This window comes from Macrotis lagotis, chromosome 8 (genome assembly GCF_037893015.1).
Source record: "Macrotis lagotis isolate mMagLag1 chromosome 8, bilby.v1.9.chrom.fasta, whole genome shotgun sequence".
Classification (NCBI taxonomy): domain Eukaryota; kingdom Metazoa; phylum Chordata; class Mammalia; order Peramelemorphia; family Peramelidae; genus Macrotis; species Macrotis lagotis.
Genome location: NC_133665.1, coordinates 120,619,810 through 120,643,799, shown reverse-complemented (window position 1 = coordinate 120,643,799; position 23,990 = coordinate 120,619,810). Strand labels below are relative to the sequence as shown.

At 37.3% G+C, this 23,990-nt stretch overlaps 1 protein-coding gene and 1 long non-coding RNA gene across 4 annotated transcripts in view; one reads left to right on the top strand and one right to left on the bottom strand.

Annotated features, from left to right (window-relative positions):
• The window catches only part of LOC141496125 (uncharacterized), a 94,219-nt gene that overhangs the window by 68,864 nt on the left and 1,365 nt on the right, over nt 1-23,990 (bottom strand). Inside the window, exon 2 of one of the 3 annotated variants that reach the window (XR_012470943.1) lies at nt 16,183-16,380. The exons of the other annotated variants lie outside the window; for them this stretch is intronic. This is a non-coding gene — a long non-coding RNA (uncharacterized LOC141496125). The remainder of the gene's footprint in view (nt 1-16,182; nt 16,381-23,990) is intronic. 3 annotated transcript variants of the gene reach the window in all.
• COBL (cordon-bleu WH2 repeat protein) overlaps nt 21,505-23,990 on the top strand; it is a 330,921-nt gene continuing 328,435 nt past the window's right edge. The window contains exon 1 of the mRNA XM_074198296.1: nt 21,505-21,701. Within this exon, the coding sequence (XP_074054397.1) occupies nt 21,667-21,701 (35 nt within the window). The 5' untranslated portion in view covers nt 21,505-21,666. The remainder of the gene's footprint in view (nt 21,702-23,990) is intronic.

Sequence of the window (23,990 nt, the reverse complement as noted above, 5' to 3'; positions counted from 1 at the left end):
CAAAAAACCAACCCCCAGGAATATTATAGCCAAGTTCCAGAACTCCCAAGTCAAAGAGAAAATATTACAAGCAGCCAGAAGGACACATTTCAAATATCATGGAGCTGCAGTCAGGATCACACAGGACTTAGCAGCAACTACATTGGAAGCTTGTTGGGCTTGGAATACAATATACCAGAAGGCAAAAGAGCTTAGAATGCAGCCAAGAATGAACTACCCAGCAAGGCTGAATGTCCCCTTCCAGGGAAAAAGATGGACTTTCAATGAACCAGGGGAATTTCAAAGGTTCCTTTTGGAATGGCCAGAGCTGAACAGAAGGTTTGATCTTCAGATACAAGACTCAGGTGAAGCATGGATATTGGAGGAGAGGGGAGAAATATGAGGGACTTAATGAGGATGAACTGAATGTATAGAAAAATGATACTGATAATATTCATATGAACCATCTCAGTTAATAGAGCAGGTAGAGGGAGCTTTTATAGTTGAAGCACAGGAGAAAGCTGAATTCGAAGAAAAAATATGGTGTAAAAATGGAGTCAATAGGGAAAAAAAGGGAAATGGAATAGGAGAAAGAAAAAGGAGAGGGGGAATAGTCCAAGATATTTCACATAATAAGGCAAGGGGGAATGAGGGAACCTTTGCTCTCATCAGAGATGGCTAGGAGAGGAAACAGCAAATATACTCAATGGGGTATAGACAACTTGGGTAAGAAGGAGGGGGGGAGCAGGAGGAAGGGGTGGGGATGTGAATAAAGGAGGAGAGGATGGACCATGGGGGGACAGTGGTCAGATATAACACATTTTCTTTTTTACTTCTTGCAAGGGGCTGGGATTGGATGGCCTGCCCAGGACTATAGGGCCAGGTGGATTCTGGGCCTAAGGTGTAGTGTGGGGTCTCTGGGCTTCTTGGCCCCAGGACCAGGGATCTGTCTGCTGCACCACTCAGCGACCCTGCAGCAGAGTCAGAGTGAAAGGAGAGAGAAAATATAGTACATGGTAGTGGAGAAATAAGAAAGGAGGGAGTTGCGATCAGCAATGGCAACGTTGGAAAAATATGGAAGTAACTTTTGTGATGGACTTATCATAAAGAATGTGATCCACTCACGACAGAGTTGATGGTGTTGGAACAAAGACTGAAGCACATTTTTTGTTATCATTATTTGGGGGAGTGTGCAGGGCAAGTGGGGCTGGGTGGCCTGCCTGGGGCCACATAGCAGGGTGATCTTTGGGTGTCTGGGGACGGTTTCGGACCCAGGTGCTCCTGGCTCAAGGGCCAATGCTCTGTCTGCCACCCAGCCACTCCTATTATTATTACTATTTTATTTTATTTTGGGTCTTTTTTTTTTCTTCTTTTTGGTTTTTGCAGGGCAGTGGGGATCGGGTGGCTTGCATGTCACATGGCTGGGTGATTATTGGGTTTACAAGGCTGGATATGGACTCGGGTACTCATGGCTCCAGGGCTGGTGCTTCGTCCATTGCGCTACCTGGCCATACCTACAATTATTACTATTATTTTTTTATTTTAATTTTTTTCTCTCTCCTTTACTTTTTCGCCCAAGCAAGTCTATCTATATTCATGGGGGAGGGGTATTTTGTTTACTTGTAAACAAGTATATTTTATTAATGTAAAAAAATATTTGTACAAAATGAGAATAAAAAAATAAATTTAAAAAAATATGAATTGGTGTGAGGCTAGGGAAGAGCTCAAAAAGGATTCTGAATATCAAGTAAGGGAGGTAGAGGAAAAATTGGGAAGAGAAATGAGAGAGATGCAGGGAAATCATGAAAACCAAGTCAGCAGCTTGGTGAAGGAGATACAAAAATGCTGAAGAGAATAACATCTTAAAAACCAGTTTGGGGGCCAACTATGTGATGCAGTGGCTAGAGCACCAGCCCTGGAGCCAGGAGTACCTGAGTTCAAATCTAACCTCAGACACTTAATATCTAGCTGTGTGACTTTGGGCAAGTCACTTAACCTCATTGCCTTGCAAAAACCAACCCCCCCCCCCAAAGACCCAAAACAAAACTTTGGATCAAATGGCAAAAGTAGAGGAAAAGGTCAGTGAGGAGAAGAATGCCTTAAAAAGCATAATTGACCAGATAGAAAAGGAGATTAAAAAACTCTATGAAGAAAATAATTATTTCAAATGTAGAATGGAGCTAAGGGAATCTAATGACTTTGTAAGATTCAAGAAACATTAAAACAAAATCAAAAGAATGAAAAAAAATATGAAATGTCTCATTGGAAAAACAACTGCCCTGGAAAACAAACAGGAGAGATAATTAAAAAATTCTTGTACTATCTGAATGTCTTGACTAGGAAAAGAGCCTAGATTTCATTTTTCAAGAAATTCTTCAGTGAAATTGCCCTGATATACTATAAGTTGAGGGTAGAATAAAAATTAAGGGAATTCACCGATCACTTCCTAAAAGAAAACCCAAAAAACTCCCAGAAATATTAAAGCCAAATTCCAGAACTCCTTAGTCAAGGAGAAAATACTACAAGTAGCCAGAAAGAAACAATTCAAATATTGTAAAACTATAGTCAAGATTACACTGAATTTAGCAGCATCTAAAATAAGGGCTCATAGGGCTTGGAATATGATATTCTAGAAAGCAAAAGAGCTTGGATTACAAGCAAGAATCAACTAACTTGCAAAACTGAACATCCTTGTTTCAGGTGAAAAGATGGACATTCAATGAAATAGGGTATTTTTAAACTTTCATGTTGAAACAATGAGAGCTGAACATGAAGTTTGATCTTCAAGTACAAGACCCAGGTGAAGCATAGAGAGGGTAGATACGAAGGACTAATAATGAACGATTTAATGATGTTGAACTGTTTGTATTTCTGCATATGAAGATGAAGCTGTTAACTCATATGAATTTATTGGAGCAATTAGAAGGAGCATATATAGACAAGACACATGAGGGAGCTGAATATGAAGGTATAATATATTATAAAAATCGAGTTAATGGGCAAGAAAAGAATACTGGGAGAAAGGGAAAGAAAAGGTAAAATGAGTTATTTCATATAAGAGGTAAGAAAAAGTTTTTGCAATGGAGTTAAGGAGGGGGATTGAATGATTCCTCATTCTCATTGAAAATGACTCAGAGAAGAAATAACATACACATTCAATAGGGTATAGAAATCTATCTTACCCTAGAGGAAAGGAATGGGAAAAAGGGGAGAGGGGGAGGGGGGATGAGGGTGATAGAAGAAAGGGAAGATCATAAGAGGGAGTAGACAGATATAACACAATTTTGAGGGGGGACAGGGTGAAAGGAGAGAGAGAGAGAGAGAGAATTGAATAAATGTAGTGGGGAATAGGATGGCAGGAAATACAGCTAGCAATAGCAACTGTGGAAAATAATTATTGAAGCATTTTCTCTGATGGACTTATTATAAAGAATGCTGTCTAATCCAAAAGCAGAGTTGATGGTATCTGAATGCAGACTGAAGCCCACTTTTTTCTTCTCATTTTATTTTTCTTGAAGTTTCTCTACCTTTGTGGAGGAAGGAGGGATTATGTTTATCTTTATAATAAGACTCTTGTAGTGATGTGAAAAAAATCATAAAAAAATAAACCTTTCCTGATCCCACTTAATTCTAGTATCTTTGTATATTGATTATTTCTAGTTTCCCCTGCTTATATAATTTGATTACATAGGGGTTTCCACATTGTCTCCCCATTAGACTATGAGCTCCTTAAGATTAGGGAATATCTTTTGTCTTTCTTTGAATCCCTAACATTTACCATAACACCTGGTATGTTGTAGGGACTTAATAAGTGTTTTTGATTGGTTGAAAAGCAATGTATTTTACTTTAGGTTAAACCATAATTCTCAGGGGTTATGTATACATATCGTAGTGTTTCAGTGTTGAAAGGACTTAGAGTATAGAAAAGAAACAAAATGATTTTGATTTACATAATAACTAGAAGTCATCATGATGCTACAGATGGAATGATGAACTTGGAGTCATTATAAACAGAACCTCTGACACTTTTACATTCTATGACCATTGGTAAAGTCATTTTACATTGAAGAAATTATCAGGGTGGCTAGGTGGCGTAGTGGATAAAGCACCGGCCCTGGAGTCAGGAGTACCTGAGTTCAAATGCGGTCTCAGACACTTAATAATTACCTAGCTGTGTGGCCTTGGGCAAGCTACTTAACCCCATTTACCTTGCAAAAACCTAAAAAAAAAAAAAAGAAATTCTCTAAGATTTGTTGACTAAGTCATAGACAGGTGGTGGGCAAGAGGCAATAATAGATCCTCTGATCTAAAAGGAATCAAAAGACTTCTAGTCAAGATATATGAGTGAAAAGGTGCCAAAGAGGCCAATCATACACATACACTACAAAAAAGATGAAACAAAATGATGCTAGGCCAAATATCAACTAAGCAATGAAGAGACTAATTACAGTTCTTTTCTTCAGTCAAGGCTTGGCAACAGGAGACACCTAGAAGCCTGAAGGTGAATGAGAAGGGGACCCAGCAAGTAGGCAAAAGAAGCAGGGAAATAGGAGGCTTTCCAGCTTCAAGAATTTTGGAATGCTCAAATTAGAAAGGCCCAAGGCAGTGAAGAATCCATTGAGCTCTGAACCCTGTTGGGTCACAGGTAGGATAATTAGCAAATAGGAGCTGGTAAAGCTTCTAAAGGGAAGGCAATGATAAATCCATTTGCTCTAGAGGTTCATATTATTGCAAATATTTAGAACCTTGAGGAGCTCAGTACCCTATATTGAGAGACTACAGATTAACCCGAGTCCTGCCAGAACCTTGTGTACCACGAACCAGTAGAAGTGAATTCCAGAGCAGGACCCCAAAAAATGCACCTGGAGAGCAAAGATCTACTGTCCCATCCAATTGTGAAAACAGTCAGACAGCAAATCTAATGGGGAGATAACATTAGGTACAAACAAGTGTAAAAATCTAGAAATAATCAACAAAGGTACTAATATTAAGTGGGATCAGAAGAAGCTTTTTTATTTTTTAAATTTTTTTCACATCACTACAAGCTAGAAATATGAATGAAGAAGCTAATGACTTGGAAATTTTATGTATCCAGAGATAATCTAGGATATAAGCTAGAAGAAGAGAATGACCCTACAGCTACTATAGAAAGTAACTCAGATAAGGTGGGCTGTTAACAAGCTCTTTTAGAATTCCTTGAAGAGATGAAACAAGAACTAAAATAGAATATTGTATATGCACTTAAAGTTCTAGGGGAAAGTTTTGGAAAGAAAATAGATACTATAGTAAAGGAATTATAAAATTGTCCCCAAATTAGAAGTGGAAAACAAGTAGAAACCAATGACTCGGTGAAACTAATAAGAAATAAGACTACCAACATGGAGGAAGGGTTAGGGGAAGCAGGTATCACAAGGTCCTTGATAAAATGATTATTGATTGATTATATTAGCAGCCATTAATAAAACATAAAATATCTTATCTGAGGCTTACTAAAATGAAGAAAATCAACAAGCCAACATACATTTATTAAGTGCTTACTCCAAGCCAGACATTGTGCTGAGCACTGGAGCAATACAAAGAAAATCTTAGATTTTATGTTGTGATAAAAACAAAAGTGAATCACTTTCAGGAAGAGAATATTATAGAAAGTGCTTTGGAGATAGTTTATTGTAAAGGTTAGAATTCTGGGACTAGATGTAAAGAAAACTCATGTTCATAATCTGCCTTTAACATGAAGTTTGTGACAGTAGACAAATTAGTAAATCTCAGTTAACTCTGTAGGACTTCTCTATTCAAACAGAATAAATTGTGTTGGGGGATGGTAGAGGCAGATGCCTTTCTTTTTTCTCTAGAGAACCTGGCAACTTTTTTTTATTATAGTTCTTTTCAAATCCTAACAGTTTACTTTCAATCACAATTCAAGTTGACTGGATAATAGGAAATTGTTGCCATGTTCTATGCAAACATTGGGTTTCTTAGGACTTTGTGTTTTAACACATGGTTCACTTACAAACCAAACAGAAACTAAGCTGGTAGGATAAATAGATAGGGACAGAGACTGGACCTATAACTTCATGGATAGGTGGAATTCCTGGAAAATTTCCTTTACTGATATAGGTAGGTACCTTCTCTACAACTTGTACTCTTTGAAGGTAGTTTAGACCTAGAGCACAAGGAAGTGACTTTCTCAAAGTCAGGATGGATGTTAGAGGTAAGTCTTGAAGCCTGGACTTGCTGACTTTGAGACCAGTGATATATCCACAACACCAATAAATGAACAGGAAATACAAAGAATACATAAAATCTTCTGGCAGAACAAGAATACAGATTTAAAAAATAGCTGTAAAACATAAAAACATTGAAAAGAGGAATACTGTATTTACTCCCTTTTTCAATGCTTTACAGCTATTTTTTTTTAAATACAATACTGTCCTGAGACACATTGGAATAATCTAAGTATCATTCTTTTTCAAAGTCAGGATTAAGATACATTATCTTCACATTATTATCCCACATAAGAATTGTCCATTATCATGTCATAATATATTATTCCATGTAAGAATAAATTATGAATTAGACCTAGCAACTAGGTCTTTCTTTAATGTATTCAGCAACTAATTTCACTCTAATTCCACAGTCTCAGATGTCTTTCTACTAGAATTTTTTCTTTATTTTATTTTCCCCCAATTATATATATATATATATAAAGTTTTAACATTCATTTTTAAACTTTGAATTCCAAATTCTCTCCCTTCTTCCCACCCCACACCTCCTCATTGAGAAAGCAATTTATCTAATATAGGTTAAAAATATGTAGTCATGCAAAATATTACCATAATAATCATGTTCTAAAAGAAACATAGCTCTCTCCTCTCAAAAAAGAGAAATTTCAATAAAAATAAAATTTAAGAAAAAGTATGCTTCAATCTGTATTCAGACATTATCAGTTCTGTCTTAGGGAATGGATAGTATTCTTTCTCATAAGTCTTTCAGAGTTGTCTTTGGTCATAGTACTTCTGAGAAAAGGTAAGGCATTCACAGTTGATCTTCCTGCAACATTGCTGTAATTTTGTATGTAGTCTATTTCCCATTGCATCTGCTCATTCAAGTCTTTCCAGGTTTAACTAAGAAGATTCTGATCATCATTTCTAATAGCAGAATAGTTTTCCATCATAATCACATACCGCAATTTGTTTAACCATTCACCAATCAATGGACAACCTCTCAATTTCCTTTTCCTTCCTGTTTTTCTTCTCTTCTGGAATTAGACCTGATAATGGCATTGCTAAATCCAAGAGTAGGCATGGTTTTAGAGCTCTTTAAGTATAGTTCTAAATTGCTCTACAAAATTGTTGAATCATTTCACAATTCCTCCAGCAGTGCATTAATATCTCAATTTCCCTACATCCCCTTCAGCCTTTGTTATTTTTCTCTTTCTGATCTAGTAGCCAAACCAATAGGTATATGATAATACCTCAAAATTCTATAATATGCATTTCTCTAATCAATAGTGAGTTAGGACTTTTCTAAATGGTCATAGATAACATTAATAAAAACTGAAAACTATTCATATATTTTGATCATTTATCAATTAGGGAATGGCTCTTTTTAAAAAAAAATTATTAACACAATGGGGTTAAGTGACTTGCCCAAGGTCACACAGCTAGGCAATTATTATATGTCTGAGGCTGGATTTGAACTCAGGTCCTCCTGACTCCAGGGCCAGGTCTCTATCCACTATGCCACCTAGCTTCCCAATGCCTCTTATTTTTTAAAAATTTAACTCAGTTCTCTATAGCTGAAAAATTAGGTCTTTATCAAAGAAAACAGTTTCAATATTTTTCCCACAATTACTATTGTTAACTTTATTTCCCTCCATCCTATTCCCCTCACCCCAATTTATTCTATTCTTTTTCTCCTTTTCTCCTGTCCTTCCTCACAAGTGATTTTTTTTATCTGACTACACCCTCCCACAATCTTCCCTTCCTTCTATAATCCTCCCTTTCTCGTATTCCCTTCCCCTTCTCTAGGGTAAGATAGCTCTCTATACCCAATTCTGTGTTGGTCCCCCTTTGAGCCAATTTCTATGAGAACCTTAGCTCACTCACTCACCCTCAACTCTCCCCTCTCCCACTCCATTGCCAAAGGTTGTTCTTACCTCTTTTATATGAAAAACTTAACCCATGCTCCCTCCCCCTTTCCCTTCCTCCCAGTACATATCTCTCACCGTTTAACTCCATCTTTTTAATATAATATCTTTTCATTTTTAACTTTCAACTATGCCCTGTCTATGTGTATGTATATATATATACATACATATATATGATATATATATATATATATATATATATATATATTCCTTCTAACTACCCTAGGAAATAAGAAAGCTCATATGAGTTATCAGTAACATCTTCCCATGCAGGAATATAAGCAGTTCAAGATCATTAAGTCCCTTATGATTTGCCTTTCCTGTTAAACTTTTTATGCTTCACTTGAGTTTCACATTTGAAGATCAAATTTTCTATTCACCTCTGGTCTTTTCATCAGGAAAGTTTGATGACCCATGTATCATTGAATGTCCATCTTTTCCCCTGAAAGAGGATATTCAGTTTTTCTGGGTGATTGATTCATGATTATAACCATTCTTTTGCCTTCTGCAATATTCTAAGCTATGTCCTACAGTCCCTTAATGTAGAAGATGCTAAGTCTTGTGTTATCCTGACTATGGCTCCACAATAATTGAATTGTTTCTTGCGGCTTGCATTTTTTTTTCCTTGATTTCGGAGCTTTGAAATTTGCTATAAAATTTCTGGCAATTTCCATTTTAGGATCTCTTTCAGGAGGCCAATTGGTGAATTCTTTAATTTGTATTTTACACTCTGTCTCTAGAATATTGGAGCAGTTTTTCTTATTTCTTGAAAGATGATGTCTAGGTTCATTTTTTGATCATGGCTTTAGGGTAGTCCAATAATTTTTAAATTATCTATTTTGGAACTATTTTCCAGGTCAGTTGTTTTTCCAGTGAGATATTTCACAATTTCTTCAAGTTTTCCATTCTTTTAGTTTTGTTTTATTGCGTCTTGATTTTGAAAATCCTTTTTGAACTCTTACATGTACTGAGACCAATTCATATTTTTGTGACTTTGGATATAGGAACTTTGACTTTGCTATCTTTTTCTGAGTGTGTATTTTGGTCTTCCTTATCCCCATAGTAACTGTCTATGGTCAGATTTTTTTTTCTTTTCTTTGATCATTTCTGTGACCTATGACTTGATTTTAACTCTTCTTTAAGGTAGAACTCTGATTCTAGGGTTGAGTTTTTACAGCTATTTGGGGGGAATTTTTGCAGCTATTTTCAAGGATACTTCTAGGGATCTGAAAATTTTCCATTTTTCAAGGTCTTATAACCTAAGGAAAGGTTGTGACTACAATTCTGGCTTATGCTCTCCTTTCTGCCCTGCAATTGTGAGGCTCCCCTGAGGCCACAAGCTCTGATGGGCTTCTGTTCCTGGGACTGGGGCCCCAGATTGTGACCCAGATCTGAGTGTGGGCAAAGCAACAGAGATCTGCCTCAGTGATAGCAAAGAGACCCCTCTAATCTTCTTCATACCCCCTTACCATCCATGGGCTGAGAGCTCTAGAAGCAGCTGTCTCTGTTGATTCAGTGGTTCCTGAGGTCAGCTCCTGGTCTGCTGGGGTGGGATCTGAACTGCTGAGGTCCAATGCAACAGATCACTCTCCTGGATCTTCCAAGTTGTCTTGGGCTGCTAAATTGCTTCCCTCAGTCTTTTTATGGGTTCTGCTCTAAAATTTGTTTAGAGTGGTTTGGGGGAGAGCCTGGGTGAGTTTTTCTCTTTACTCTGCCATCTTGGCTCTTCCCCTCCACTAGGAATATAATGAGCTAAACAGGATTAATTGACCAGGAGCAAAAATAGAAAGAACTGGGGAAAATCATCTCCACTCGGGGTTCCTTTGCCCTTGATGTTCTTTGAATCCTCCATGCTGTCTCCTCTGAATTCTACTGACACAAAAGAAAAGGCAGTCTGTAAGTGGACCTAGAAGAGGGGTCTTGTCTCATTGAGGTACGTCCAATACAGTACTTGAGAGCATGGTACTCCCAGGAAGAGCTTGAAGGGATCCTGGAGGTGGTGGCTCCAGGACACTAGCAGCAGGGTGGGGGAAGAATGTAAACATGAGGAAGCATAAAAGCCCAGAGGAGAAAGACAAGTTATTCAAGAAGTCATATCTCCATGAAAATGTATGGAGGCAACACACCCTTCATCTTACACTAGGTACAACTATGATACCCATGCCCGACTTTATGAGCATCTATGCCCAAGGTACTTAATCTCCTAAAGCATGTAACTTAAAAAGGAAAAATTGGGTAAAGGGAGTGTGCTGAATATTCAAGTTGGAATCCCCAGCTCCAAAAACTCAGCTGAATGGCCAGGAAACTAGAGACAAATCATGTCTCTGAGTCTCAGTTTTTTCATCTATAAGATAGGAGTAATTATTCTTGTATTATTGAAAGCTATCACATGAGGGATATGTTTTGTAACCTGAAAGTATAGAGCTATAAAAATGAACTATCCTTGTGAATTATCATCACTCACTTATAGCACCTAACCAACTTTGGAGACAGACAGGGCTTGAGGACTGGTTGATTGAATCTGAGGACCTGCCATTCTTTCCTTCTTACTCTTCTATGGTATCCTATCCTATCCTAGAGTCACCTTCCCCATATGGGGCCTCCAGCTAAGCACTTTTATCCCCCTTTTTTCTATTTTTTCATTTAATCAAACACAAATATTTAATCATCATTTGAATATGTTCTTGAGAACATGGACCATCTTTTGCTTCTTTATAATGCTTTGCTTGATTGATTAAAAGGTATAAAAACATTTAGTTTAAATTAACTGTTACTTCTCAAGTTTTAAGTAAATTATCAGTTTTCTCAGCTATGAAATAATAAGATTGATTTGGATGACCTTTAAGGTTCCTTTTAGCTCTAAATCCTATGCTCCTATTATGCCAATTCACAATAAGGGTAGAACCTTAATAAGTTACCCTTCCCAAGGGTATTTGTATTTTAACAAAGTCCTGTGTCAGAATCCAAAGAAATAAAGTTCTAATTGTGTAACTGTCGGCATGAGCAGCAGGATTGAAGGGGTGTGTGTGCTGTGTATATGCCTATATATGGGGCTTGGGAGGTATGTGGGGGAGGGTGTATGTGTGTATCTATATGTATGTTAATGTGTATGTATGTGTTTGTGTGTGCATGTTTATCCTGGAGAAGGTTTCCTGGAGCCTATCAAAACACAGCAGAAAGGTGGCCAACAACAGGTAATGGAATCCCTGTTAATATATACTTTTGTACCTATTAGGAATGGTATTTTTTTATAATGATGCCTGGAGGAAAAGAAAGATCCTGAAGTATTTTGAATCAAAAAAGATCTAAATTATACCATTCATCATTTCAGTGTTATGTATTTTCTTGTAATCTAATGGTTTGTCAGCTTATAAATCAGTCAGGTGTAACTGCATACCTATAATCTTTGCTACTGGGGGAGGTTCAGGCTGGTGAATTGCTTCAACTCAGGAATTCTTAGGTCTAAAGCCAACTGGGTGGGTGAACTGAGTCCAGTACTCATATGGTGGGGCCCCAGGAGCAGTGACCAGCAGAGTGCTTCAAGTAAGGCAAACTGATTCAAGTCAAAAACAAAGCAGCTCGGAGCTTCCATACTCATGAGCAGTGGGAAAGGGCATGAGTGGTCACTGCATTTTCAGCCTCGGAGAAAGAAGACAGCTCAATCTCAGAACAAAACCAAACCCTGACACTACTTTACATTTTTTTTAAAAATGATACATTGGGGGCAGGTAAGTGGCACAATGGATATCACCAGCCCTGGAGTCAGGAGGATCAGAGTTCAAATTTGACCTCACACATTTAAAATTACCTAGCTGTGTGACCATAGGCAAGTCACTTAACCCCATTGTCTTGCAAAAACCAAATAACAATAATAATAATTATAATAATAATAATTAATAATAATAATAACATTATACATTGAAGCAGTGTGATCATAGGTTATAAAAAGCCACTCTTGAAGTACAAATCCTAACATATACTCACATAATGCACTAGCCCATGTACCCTGGGTAAGTTACATCCTCTAGGAACCCCTTGAACTCTAAATTGAAAAGATATAGGTAATCTGCTTTGGTGGACAGTTTATTCCACAGGGTGAGTCAAAAATCACCTATTCCATAGGTAGAGTGGTCTCTTTCTCTGTCTCCCATCCCTACTCCCCTAGACAGCAAATAGTGCTGTCACTCATGTACATACACACACACACACACACACACACACACACACACATACACAGATATATACATAAACACATATCTCTTCAATCCTGTTGCTCATGCTTATGATTATACAATTAGAGCTCCATTTCTTTGGATTCTGAACATTGGATATTGCTAATATACAATTATCCCTGGGAAGGATATTATATTAAGGTTTACCAGTCATAAGGTCTTAATATGAATTAGGACAATAGAAGCATAGGATTTAAAGATCAAAGGGACCTTAGAGGTCATCAACACTTATTTATAACTGAGAAAACTGATAATTTCCTTAAAATTGGACAAGCTATAGATATGTTATACATTGTAATCATGTAACCATATTAAGAAATTTGCTTTATAAAAATCAATGATAGTTGATGGAATTGATAGAGAGATTGGAGTGTAGGAAGGGTGTGTAGTCTGTCCTCCAACACTATTTTATTGTTCTGGAAAGTATTTTGAGATCCAACACTGAAGATATATACTATCCATCACTCACACCCCTAAACCACTTCCTTTCTTTGCAAAGGAAGGTTATAAAATACACTAAAATGACTTGATTCAAGGAAGACAGCCTAGGTTGGCACCACAAAGCCTCAATGTCTACCATCAATATCTGCTTACAAGCTGGCAGGGCCTACTCTATTTGGTTAAAGAGAACATGCCCTTCCCACTATGCCAGATAACAAGGAGTTTACTGTATTTGACAAGTAAACACAATGTCAGAGAATGAGGAATGAGAAGGGCTTGAATGAAAGTGAATATTGCAACATTTTCTTGTATCATCAGTTCTGTCTTAAAGTCAGGTGATAAGCCCAAAAATATTATTAGAAGAAAAATGCACATGTACTGACAAAGTTTGCAATGGTCTTTGAGGTCAAAGTCACTGGATGAATGTTTTGAAGGTGAATAGATTTCTTGAGAATGCTGATAAGAAATCCCAAACCAGAACTACATAATCCTTCCATGAGTGAGAAGAGTAGATGCAGAGTTATCCTAAGTTCATGAATCAGACATCTCTGTAAGCATGAGGACTTCTGGTAATGTGTAGAAGAAGAGAGAGAAGAGAGGAAGATGGGTAGCTGGTGGATACAATAGCAACTTCTTGTAAAATTCAATTCAATAAATATTTATTGTCTTCTGTGTTGAAGGAGTATCAATAGACTTCCAGTCACTGAATCAGGACATCATTTAAGTATTTATTCTCTTACAGGTATTTTTATTTTAACAGCAATCAAAGCCTTAAACTATAGGGATGACACCATGACAGCTGGAGATGTTTTGGCAATCAATGAACTAAAGTTTTTTTATTGGGGGAGAGGTAAAGTACAGAACTGCTTCTGAAATAATATCACTAACCCCAATTTGGCATATCAGTGAACAAACTACAGTCTAGATTTGGAGAAGTAATAATAATGAGCCAGTTCTTGCTCTCAAAGAATTTAATTCTATGGAGGAAGTAAATGGGGCACATAAAAGTAGATACACCATTAAATATTTATTAAGCTATGTGCCATATAACCTTGCTGGAGATACAAATAAAGGTAGAAATCCCTACTCTAAAGTAACTTACTGTCAAATGAGGGAGGCAATATGCAAACAACCATGTCCAAACTATAAATTCAGGATCAATCAGAAATTATCAACAGTAGAATTAAGATGGGTTAGAATATTCTTCCTGTAGAAGATAAGATTTTAGCTGAGACTTGAAGAGAACAGGGAAGGCAGATGATAGAGATGAGAAGGCAGGCCATTCCAAGCATGGGATACCACCAAAAAATATGCCTGGACTCTAGAGGTGGAATGTCTTATTTAAGGAAGAGCAAGGAAGCGAGTGCCAGGGGATTGCGGTGTATAGGGGTGAAGGGCAGGGAAAATTAGGTACAAAAGAATGGGAAAGTAAGGACCAGGGAAAAGTTATGAGGGGTTTTCCCATTTTATTATATATTGGTTTCCTTCTCACAAGAGACAATTCAATCAAATTGATGTTTTTTGTACTTCACTCACACCATTCCATTTTCTGGCCCCATGACTTTGCAAAGGCTGTTTCTCCTACCTGGAATAGTCTTCTTTTTGCTCTCACTTCTCTCAAATGTCCCCCTTCTATATGATATTCCTACATGCTTGTGGCTTCCCTGATCATGACCTTGAATTTACTCTGTAAGAATGTTCTATCTACTTTTATGTGTATTAGTTACCTCATTTTATTTTTTTTGTCTCCCTACCTCTAGAACATCAAATTTGGTTAGTGATATAATTTCAGCAGCAACTCTATACTCTACCACACCTACCCCCAATAAAATACTTTAATTTGATGGTTGCCAGAAAACCTCCATTTGACATGGTGCCATCCTTGTAGTTTAAAGTTGTTGTTAAAGTGAAAATGTTTTTAAGAACACCAACATCTTAAGCTATTAGTCACTTACATATCACTATAAATGATTAAAAACTCAAGTTAGTGCCATCATAGGCTTACAGAACTGAAACCTGGAAAAAATCCTTAAAGTTATTACAATTCCCTCATTTTACAGATAAGGAAATTGAGTTTAGGAAAAGTTAAATTATATGCCCAAGATCACTGAGCACCTGGTAGCAGAGGGATGTTCCTGAATCTTGAAGAGGATCAGAAATGCAATGCCCTGATAACAAATTTTATTTATTTTATAATTTCACCTAAGATCAACCTTCATAGAAAGTAGAGCTGAGAACTCTTTTGAAAAAAAAAACAACAGATTGATAGGTAGAACCAAGATGGCAGAGCAAAGGCAGGGACTCACCCGTGATATTCCCCCTCACTTCTTCAAATAACTTTATTTATTTTATCTTATTTTAGGTTTGTGCAAGGCAATGGGGTTAAGTGGCTTGCCCAAGACCACACAGATAGGTAATTATTGAGAGTCTGAGGTCGAATTTGAATTCAGGTCTTCTTGACTCCAGGGCCTGTGCTCTATCCACTGCGCCACCTCATTGACCCTCCAGATAACTTTAAATGATGATTCTAGAATCCACAAAAATGATGGGGAGAGAGACAATTTTACAGCCCAAGATAAGGTTGGCAGAAAGGTTCTATCACATCAGGGTAAGAGTGGAACACAGCCTAATCCCATCAAACCTGGGAGGTTTTGGACCACTGAGTCAGCAGCTTCAGGCTGGAGTTCTCAGCATGTAGATGTTAACAGGTCAAAAGAATATTACAGGGGTCTCTTTGCTAACACTGAGTCAGGGTGTTATTGCTTTGCCCAAACTCAGATCTAGGTGTCAGTCCTGAGGGACAGTCCAGGGAGAGGAGGAGCAGTAGTAGCACAACAGAGCTTGGGGCTGCAGGGGAGCAGGGTAGAGTGGGTTGGGGCCCTCCTCACAGTGCCAGGGCAGAAAAGAGTGTATGTAGTCACTCACAGACCAGAGCACAGACCGGGCCAGAGTAGTAAACACATCTCTCCTTAGATCACAAGAACTGAAGACTCATAGGTCCCCAGAAACATCTCTGAAAACAGCTTCCCAAAAAACCCTGAAGCTCAGGACACTGTACTCTCTACTCTGAAAGCAGAGCCCTGCTTTGAGAAGAGTCAAATGGGGATGAGAACATAGGCTGAGAAAATGAACAAACAGCAACAAAAAAATCTGACCATAGAAAGTTGCTATGGTGACAAGAAAGTTTAAAACACAAACCTGGAAGAAGATAACAAAGTCAACTCCTACATCCAAAACCTTGAAGAAAAATATGAATTAGTTTCAGATCATAGAAGGACTCAAAAGAATTTTGAAAATCAATTAAGATATGCAGAATGGGCAGCTTGGTGGCTCAGTGGATAGAGCAGTATACAGAATTTGAATCCAGCATCTGACACTTACTAGCTGTGTGACATTGAGTTGGGCACTTAACTCTGCCCGGCATCCAGGGTCATCTCCAGTTGTCCTGATCCATATGTGGCCACTGGACATAGATGGCTCTGGAGGATGAAGTGAGTCTGGTGACTTAGCATGGCACTCCCTCACTCAAATCCACTTCACATACTTGTCATGGCATCCCTTCTCTGATGTCGTGGTCATCTTCGAAAATGAAGGACAAACATTAAGAAAGGCAGAGGAAAAAATTGAGAAGAGAAATGAGAATGATGTAAGAAAACCATGGAAAAACTACTCAGTAGCTTAGTAAAGGAGACACATGCACACAAAAAATTACTGAAGAAAATAACACCTTAAAAAAACAGACTAGGCCAAATGGTAAAAGAAGTCCAAAAAGTCAGCAAGAAGAAGAATTAATTAAAAAAACTGAATTGTCAAAAATAAATACACTTAGCAGTTGTCAAAATTAATATACTTAGCAATAGTAACTGTGAAAAAAAATTGAAGGAAGTTTCTTTGATAAAGGCCTCACTTCTCAAACACATGGAGAACTGATTCAAATTTATAAAAGTAAGATTCAGTCCCCAATTGATGAATTGATAGTCCTATTAAAAATGTTTTAGTACACTGCTGATTGGAGAAATACACATTTTAAATATGCAAATTAAATTCTGAGGTATTATCTTCTACCTATTAAATTGCATAATAGGACAGAAAAGGAAAATGATAAATGTCAGAAGGGATGTAGGGGAAAATGAGACTTTAATGCATATTTGTTGGAGTTGAGAAGTGATTGAAGCATTTCTAGAGCCCATTGGAACTATGCCCAAAAGCATATAAATACCCTTTGATCTAGCAATGCCACTACTAGGCCCAAAAGAGATGAAAAGCAAGAAAAAAAGAAAAGGACATATGTGTACAAGGATATTTGTGGCAGTTCTTTTATGGTGACAAATTGGAAATTGAGGGGATGCCCATCAGTTGGGGAATGCCTGAGCAAACTGCAGTATAATTGTGATGAATACTATTCTGAATACTATTTTAGAAATGATGAACAGAATGTCAGGAAAACCTGGAAAGACATGAGCTGATGCAAAGTGAAATGCAGTAAGTACAAAGTAACAGCAATATTGTAGAATGATCAGCTGTGAATGATTTTGCTTTTCTCAGTAATACATGACCCAAGAGTACTCTGAAGAATTTAAGATGAAGAATGCTATCCATGCCCAGAGAAAGAGCTGATAGTTTTCAGAATACAGATTGAAGTATGTTTTTTAACTTTATTGTTCTTGAGATTTCTTCTTTGGGGGGAGGGGGAGTCTATGTTTTCTTTCACAATATAACTATTATGGAAATATTTTACATGACTACATATGTATAACATATCAATTTTCTTGTTTTCTCAATGGGGGTGGGGGAGGGAAGAAGGGAGACAATTTAGAATTCAAAGCCTTAAAATGAATGTTAAAATTATTTTATATGTAACTTTGGAAAAATAAAATACTAAATAAATATTTTTTTTAAAAAGAAAATAGGTTGTATAATTTTCAGAAGATCTGTGTGCATAGAGCAGTGTGTTATCTCAGTTGAAAATGTTCAGGATAGGTAGAAACTATTATTGTATATAATTGGAAAACAAATAAAATATTTATATAATAATTTATATAATATAGGAATGAGGAAGTATGGTACAGTAGAAAAAGTGCTAGTATTCGAGTTAAGATAATTTGGGTTCAAGTCCTATCCCTTATAGGTTCCAACTCACAGCCTCCATTTACTTCCATTTACGTATCTATAAATTGGAGATAATAAAATTTTCCTCCCAAGGCTATTGCAAAACTCAAATGAAATGATACATTAAAGCTGCAAAATGCTATATAATTGTCAGGATTTTTTTCCCTTCTTAAGAAAAATGTCCTGAGATTTGTCTCTATTAAAAAATATACTCTGCTAACATAAAATTAGGAGCTAGAAAATGATTTGGCTCAATGATTTAGTTTCTTTTCTTTGTCTTTAGGCAATACTACAACTAAGACATTCTTTCAGTTACTTTATTTATTTATTTTATTTTGGGGTCTTTGCAAAGCGATGGAGTTAAGTGACTTGCCCAAGGTCAAATAGCTGGGTAATTATTAAGTGTCTGAGGCTACATTTGAACTCAGATCCTCCTGACTCCAGGGCCAGTGCTCTATCCATGTAGCTGCCCCTCAATTACTTTTTTTAAGAAACATACATAGGTTGCTATTTTGGATATACTGTGGTTCTAGGAGGGGCTTAGCTATGTCAGAAAAGGTAAAGTCACCCTCTATCTTCTGCCTGATTTGTTTTTCACCATGTTCCAGAAATTCATTATCAGAAAATCTTGATATCAGTTCTAAACCCTTGTCATTGCATTGCCTCCCTGATGTTATGACCTCATTTGAAAATGGTGGTACAGTGGATAGAGCACTGGCCCTGGAGTCAGGAGCACCTGAGTTCAAATGAAGTCTCAGACACTTAATAATTACCCAGCTATGTGGCCTTGGGCAAGCCACTTAACCTCATTTGCCTTGCAAAATCCTAAAAAAAAAAGGAAAATGAAGGACAAACATTATTATTATTATTATCTTCTCCTAGTCCATTAGAATGTGAGTTCTTGAGGGCAGGGACAGTATTTTCCCTTTTCTTATATTTCCAGCACTCTCTTTCCAAATGTTTTACATTCACCCAGCATTTGTGTGATCTGCCTGTGAACATCAAGGTTTCACCATGTAGGTATTTCTATTCTGGGAATTATTCTCTAGGAATTTCATATCTGTCTTTCTTGCCTCCCTAATTATTACAATAATTATATTAATATAATAAGATTATAAACTTCTTAAAAATAAGTGTTTCTCTGATATTCCTTGCATTTTTGTATATTCCTCTGTAGCTGACATGATATTAGGAACACAGTGAGTGAAGAATAAATAGTCTGATCAATAATTAATGTAACAGAAAGTCCAAAGCATGCTCTCAAGATACTAAAATTGCAGGGCTGACAAAAGACAAAATTTGGAAGCAAGTGAATTTTGTTATAATGATCTAGCAATCCTATTACCACCCCATTCCTCCTTTACTCACCTTCCCCCCCCCCCAAGCATTACCAAATTCTCCCAGAACTAGATTTCTGAAGTAATCCTCTCAAATGAATCAATCTTTTTTTGATGCTCTGTATCTAAGGTGTTATTGAGTTCCTGTCCTCTATGATATACTTTCATTTTAACTTGAGGGGGGTGCTTCTAATAGACTTGGATAGAATGCTAGGTCTGGGAGTCAAAAAGCCCTGAGATTAAATCTGATCTCAGACATTTAGTCACTTAAACTTCTTTACCTTAGTTTCCTCATTTGTAAAATGAGCTGGAGAAGGCAAGCAATTCAGTATCTTTGCCAGGAAAATCCCCAAAAGGACTCACAGAGTTGAACATGACTGAAAAAAATGACTAAAGACAAATCTACAGTCTTAGCTCAAAGGAATGAGAACAGTAGGGATTCAGTTCAAGCATTGCAAGACAGATATTTTGGACTTTTTCAGTCCTTTTATATCAGATCTCCCAAGTATATTTCTACATTCATTCATCATAATATCACTAGCACATGTTTTCCAATTTCAATCGTTGTGTATTTCTTGGTCTCACTTTTTTTCTGATAAATACCAGCATAAACAAAAGTGAGTTTTACTTTGTTTCCAGACAATGGCTATATAGGGAGGCCTAATCCTGACTCCTTCATTGCTGTCGAAATAGGGAACGGCAGCCCTGGAAAGTAAGAGACAAGTTAAGAATGTGGTACCAGATTGCTTTTTCTCCCATTGGACTCACAGGCTGCTATAGCTGCTCATGATTCTCCCTCTTCTATACTATTCCATGTTTGGTACCTCCCTAAAATCCTGCCCTTCTGTATGTATGTCCTTTATGGGGAGAACCCAGTAGATGGGTAGAACGAGAGAGGGGCAGGGGAGCTGGAATGGAGCAACAACAAGGAGCTATAGTACAGACAGTTCCTGTTGCCAAGAAAGAAAACTGAGCCAGGTTGATTTAGAGTCCTGATGAGGGAGAATGAGAGGGAGAAGGATGGGACTGGGCAAAGGAATTTTCCTAAAGGCATTTTCCCCTCCCATCCTCAGCACCAGTGACAGCTCCTATTCCTTCAGATTCTTTGCCCCTGTAGATTTAAAGAAAGGAGAATATATTCCTAGCAATTAACCATGTTCCAGGGGTTATCCAAGAAGCTGTGCTAGTGGACCGCTAAGGCTAAACCAGGAAACATAAATGCTCTGTAGCTACGTGACAGTATTATTGATATATGGAAGCAAGGTCACATCTTTGAGGAGGGGTCTATCCTAATAAAGGCACCATTTTCTTTTTTGAATGGAAACTGTCATTTTATTGATATAGAAAACTAATGGACAATTTCCTTATCAGTACAGGTTAGCATCATCTCTGCAATTTACAGGCTCACAGAATTGCTTGAGGACATAGAGTGACTTGTCCAAGGTCTAACAGCTTGGATCTGTCCTAGGCAGGACTTCCTGACTTCAGGCTAGCGCTTCATCCATAAAAGTTCTCTCTATGCTCTAAATATCTTGGCCCAAAGTATTATATATTTGCTATAATTCTATATTTGCTACATTGTACAATCTATATGTAAGATGTATGTGTGTGTGTATATATGTGTGTATAGTTATACATGTATAACCTATATTAGAATACTTTCTGCCACGTGTAAGGGGGAGGGAAGAGAGGGAAAGAAAAACGTGAAACTCAAAACCTTGCCAACTATCTTTACATGCAATTGAAAATTAATTAATTAATTAAAGCTATTTGTGTGTGTGTGTGTGTGTCTGTGTGTGTGTGTATAATATATTCTAGCTTTTTATTGCATAAGATTCTAGTAGTAAAAAGAGCAGGGTCACTATTCTGGCAATATTATTCAGCTCATGCAAAGACTTATACTAGATGCTGTGAAAGACACAACAATGAATAAGATATCATCTCTGCTTTTAAGCTCATTATATAAAGTATAAGAAATATGCACAGATAATGTAAATTTTGATAAAAATGCTTCTCAGAAAATGAAAGAAAGAAGAAGAAGAAGAAGAGAGAGAGAGAGAGAGAGAAAGAGAGAGAGAAAGAGAGAGAGAGAGAGAGAGAGAGGAAGGAGAGCATTTCGAGGAAATGGTAAATGGAGGAGATGGCATTTGAGCTGGCTCTTGTAAGATGGGTAAATGATAGGTAGGATTTCAACAGGTAGACTTGGGGGTGGGGCCTAAGATCAGTGCTAGAGCTGGAAGAGCTATTAGATTGTCTGGATCAATTCCCTCATTTTACAGATGAAGAGACTGAGGTCTTAAAGAAGTGAAATGACTTCTCCAACATCACACAGGTAGTAAGCAGCAGAACCTGGATCCAAACTTGTCCTCTGTTTGATTCCATATCCAGTGCTATTGCTGCTTATATTAGAGAAGCCATCATGCATTCCAGACACCGGGAGTGGTGGAAGCAAAGGTAAGGAGGCAAGACTGCAAGGGGTTTTGAGGAAAACTAACCAGTAACTCTGCTTACAGTCTGGTAGAAGAGAGGAGATAGTGCCATCTAAGTCTGGAAAAGTAGGTTGGGGCAAGATGGTAGACTCAAATACCAGGTCACAGAATTTGTACTTTATTTGGTAGTTGGAGTTAAGAGATTTATGAGATGAGGGGTAACATGGGGGAAAATAGATAAATTAAGGTTAATCTAGCAGTAGGAAAGCATGGAGGACTAGAAAGATTGAAGGTTCTTTAAAATTAGGAGATTATGGCCATAGGGAACTGGTAAGAACTCGTCTAGCATGATGGAAATGGAACTAGGAAGGGATTTTGTGGAGTAAGACTGCAGGCGTTGATGAATCAGATGGGGAAGGAAAACAAGGAGTACTGGAAATAAGAGAGACAAAAATGACGCTTTCCAGTCTACCAGAGTGGTGGTGCTATGAACAAAGAGTCAGAAGGGCAAATAAATCTATAAGAGGAAGATGATTTTTCTTTGGGATTCTTCATTACCTAAAATACTGAGCATGAGTTACCAATAGAGCACTAAGATGGAAATGACCATAGTTGGACACAGATCTGGAGTTCAGGAGGGATATATAGCTGGAGATATAGATTTGTTTTTCCTCTGAATAGATATATCTACTAATGAGTCTCCAGAGGAAGAGAAAAGAAAGAGAAGCAGGTATATATATATATATATATATATGTATATATATATACATATATATATATATATATATATATATATATATATATATATATATATATATTAGGAACATTTTCTCCCTTCCTCCCACCATCTAAAAAAGAAGGTAAGGTAAGCTGAGTTTTCAACCAATTTAATAAGCATGCCCATACAACTTGTTCCACCTCACTGTGTCAAAATTTACTGTGGCCACAAAGAAGTTAATTCTCTATTTCTCCAAGTCCAGTGGGGGAAAAGAGAAGACAGAATAGAGCTCCATATCCAAAAAGGGCATTTTTTTTGGTCAGAGTAAAGAAAAATTAGGGCTGAATCCTACTTTGTATACTTTATAGCTATGTGACTAAAGTTGCCCCTTAGTTTTTCTAAGCTTCAGTTTCATCTGTAAGTGGGCATAAGAATATCCTTATTTCTTTTGCTGCTGTGAAGTTCAAATAAGCATTTTTGCAAACCTTAAAGTTTCTAAGAGAATGCCTTTGCAGGCAGACAAGTTTGAATTATGTTATAACCATTAACTAACTAGAAGGGAAACAAAATATTTCAAATCAGGACTTAACTTTTTTTGTGCTTTGGACAGTTTAGAGAAGTTGATAATCTCTTTTCAAAATCATATTTTTAAATGAGTAAAATAGATGGGAGTACAAAGGAAAGCAATTTTATTTAAAATTTTAAATATGTGTATACACACACACACAAACATATATACATACATATATTAAAAGTTTATAGACTGCAGATCAAGAACTTCTATAAAAAGAAGACTTCACATTTTGTTTTATTTGTCCTGATCTGTGCTTGGAGAAATTTCAATAACTCCACAGAGTAAATATTTTATCCATTTATTTGAATAAGGTCTGAATAATCTGTGATATTTTTCATATTGTCATTTCCTTCCATGTTTCTTCATCTTCCCATCTCCCCACTGTGTCCCTGTGATTCGTACATTTTTCTATCTGTGTTGGGTTCCAAGTTATCGCTTTTTGCAGTCAGCTTATAGTTTGTGTGAGCAGATTGTTTAACATCCGTTTTGACAAATGCTACAAAGTCAGGACTTGATGTGTTCATTGTCAAAACTTGAAAGTGATGGAGAAAAAGTTAATGGTGACAATGAGATCTAAGGCTAAGTGGCGCAGTGGATAGAGCACCGGCCCTGGAGTCAGGAGGACCTGAGTTCAAATGCGGCCTCAGACACTTAATAATTACCTAGCCGTGTGGCCTTGGGCAAGCCACTTAACCCCATTGCCTTGCAAAAAAAAAATAGCTTTCTGCAAAACCTGAGGCCAGGTAAAGGAGGGAATTGTGTGAATGTGAAACATGGCAATTTGCTGCCTAAGTTTCTGTGTTGTCCGTTTGCTTGCTTGGACTCACGTCTTACTCTAATACCCCATGATAGTTACTGGATGATGTGGCCTGTACGTTAGATGCTAAATAGCCCTGAATGGGACACGCTCCCTCTGCGGGAGGGGGGAGGTGCAGAATTAGGATCCAGGAGCGGTAGCTTCCTTTAATCACTAAAATAACGCCAAAGCCCCCAAAGCACTAAGTCTTCATCCGCCAAGGATG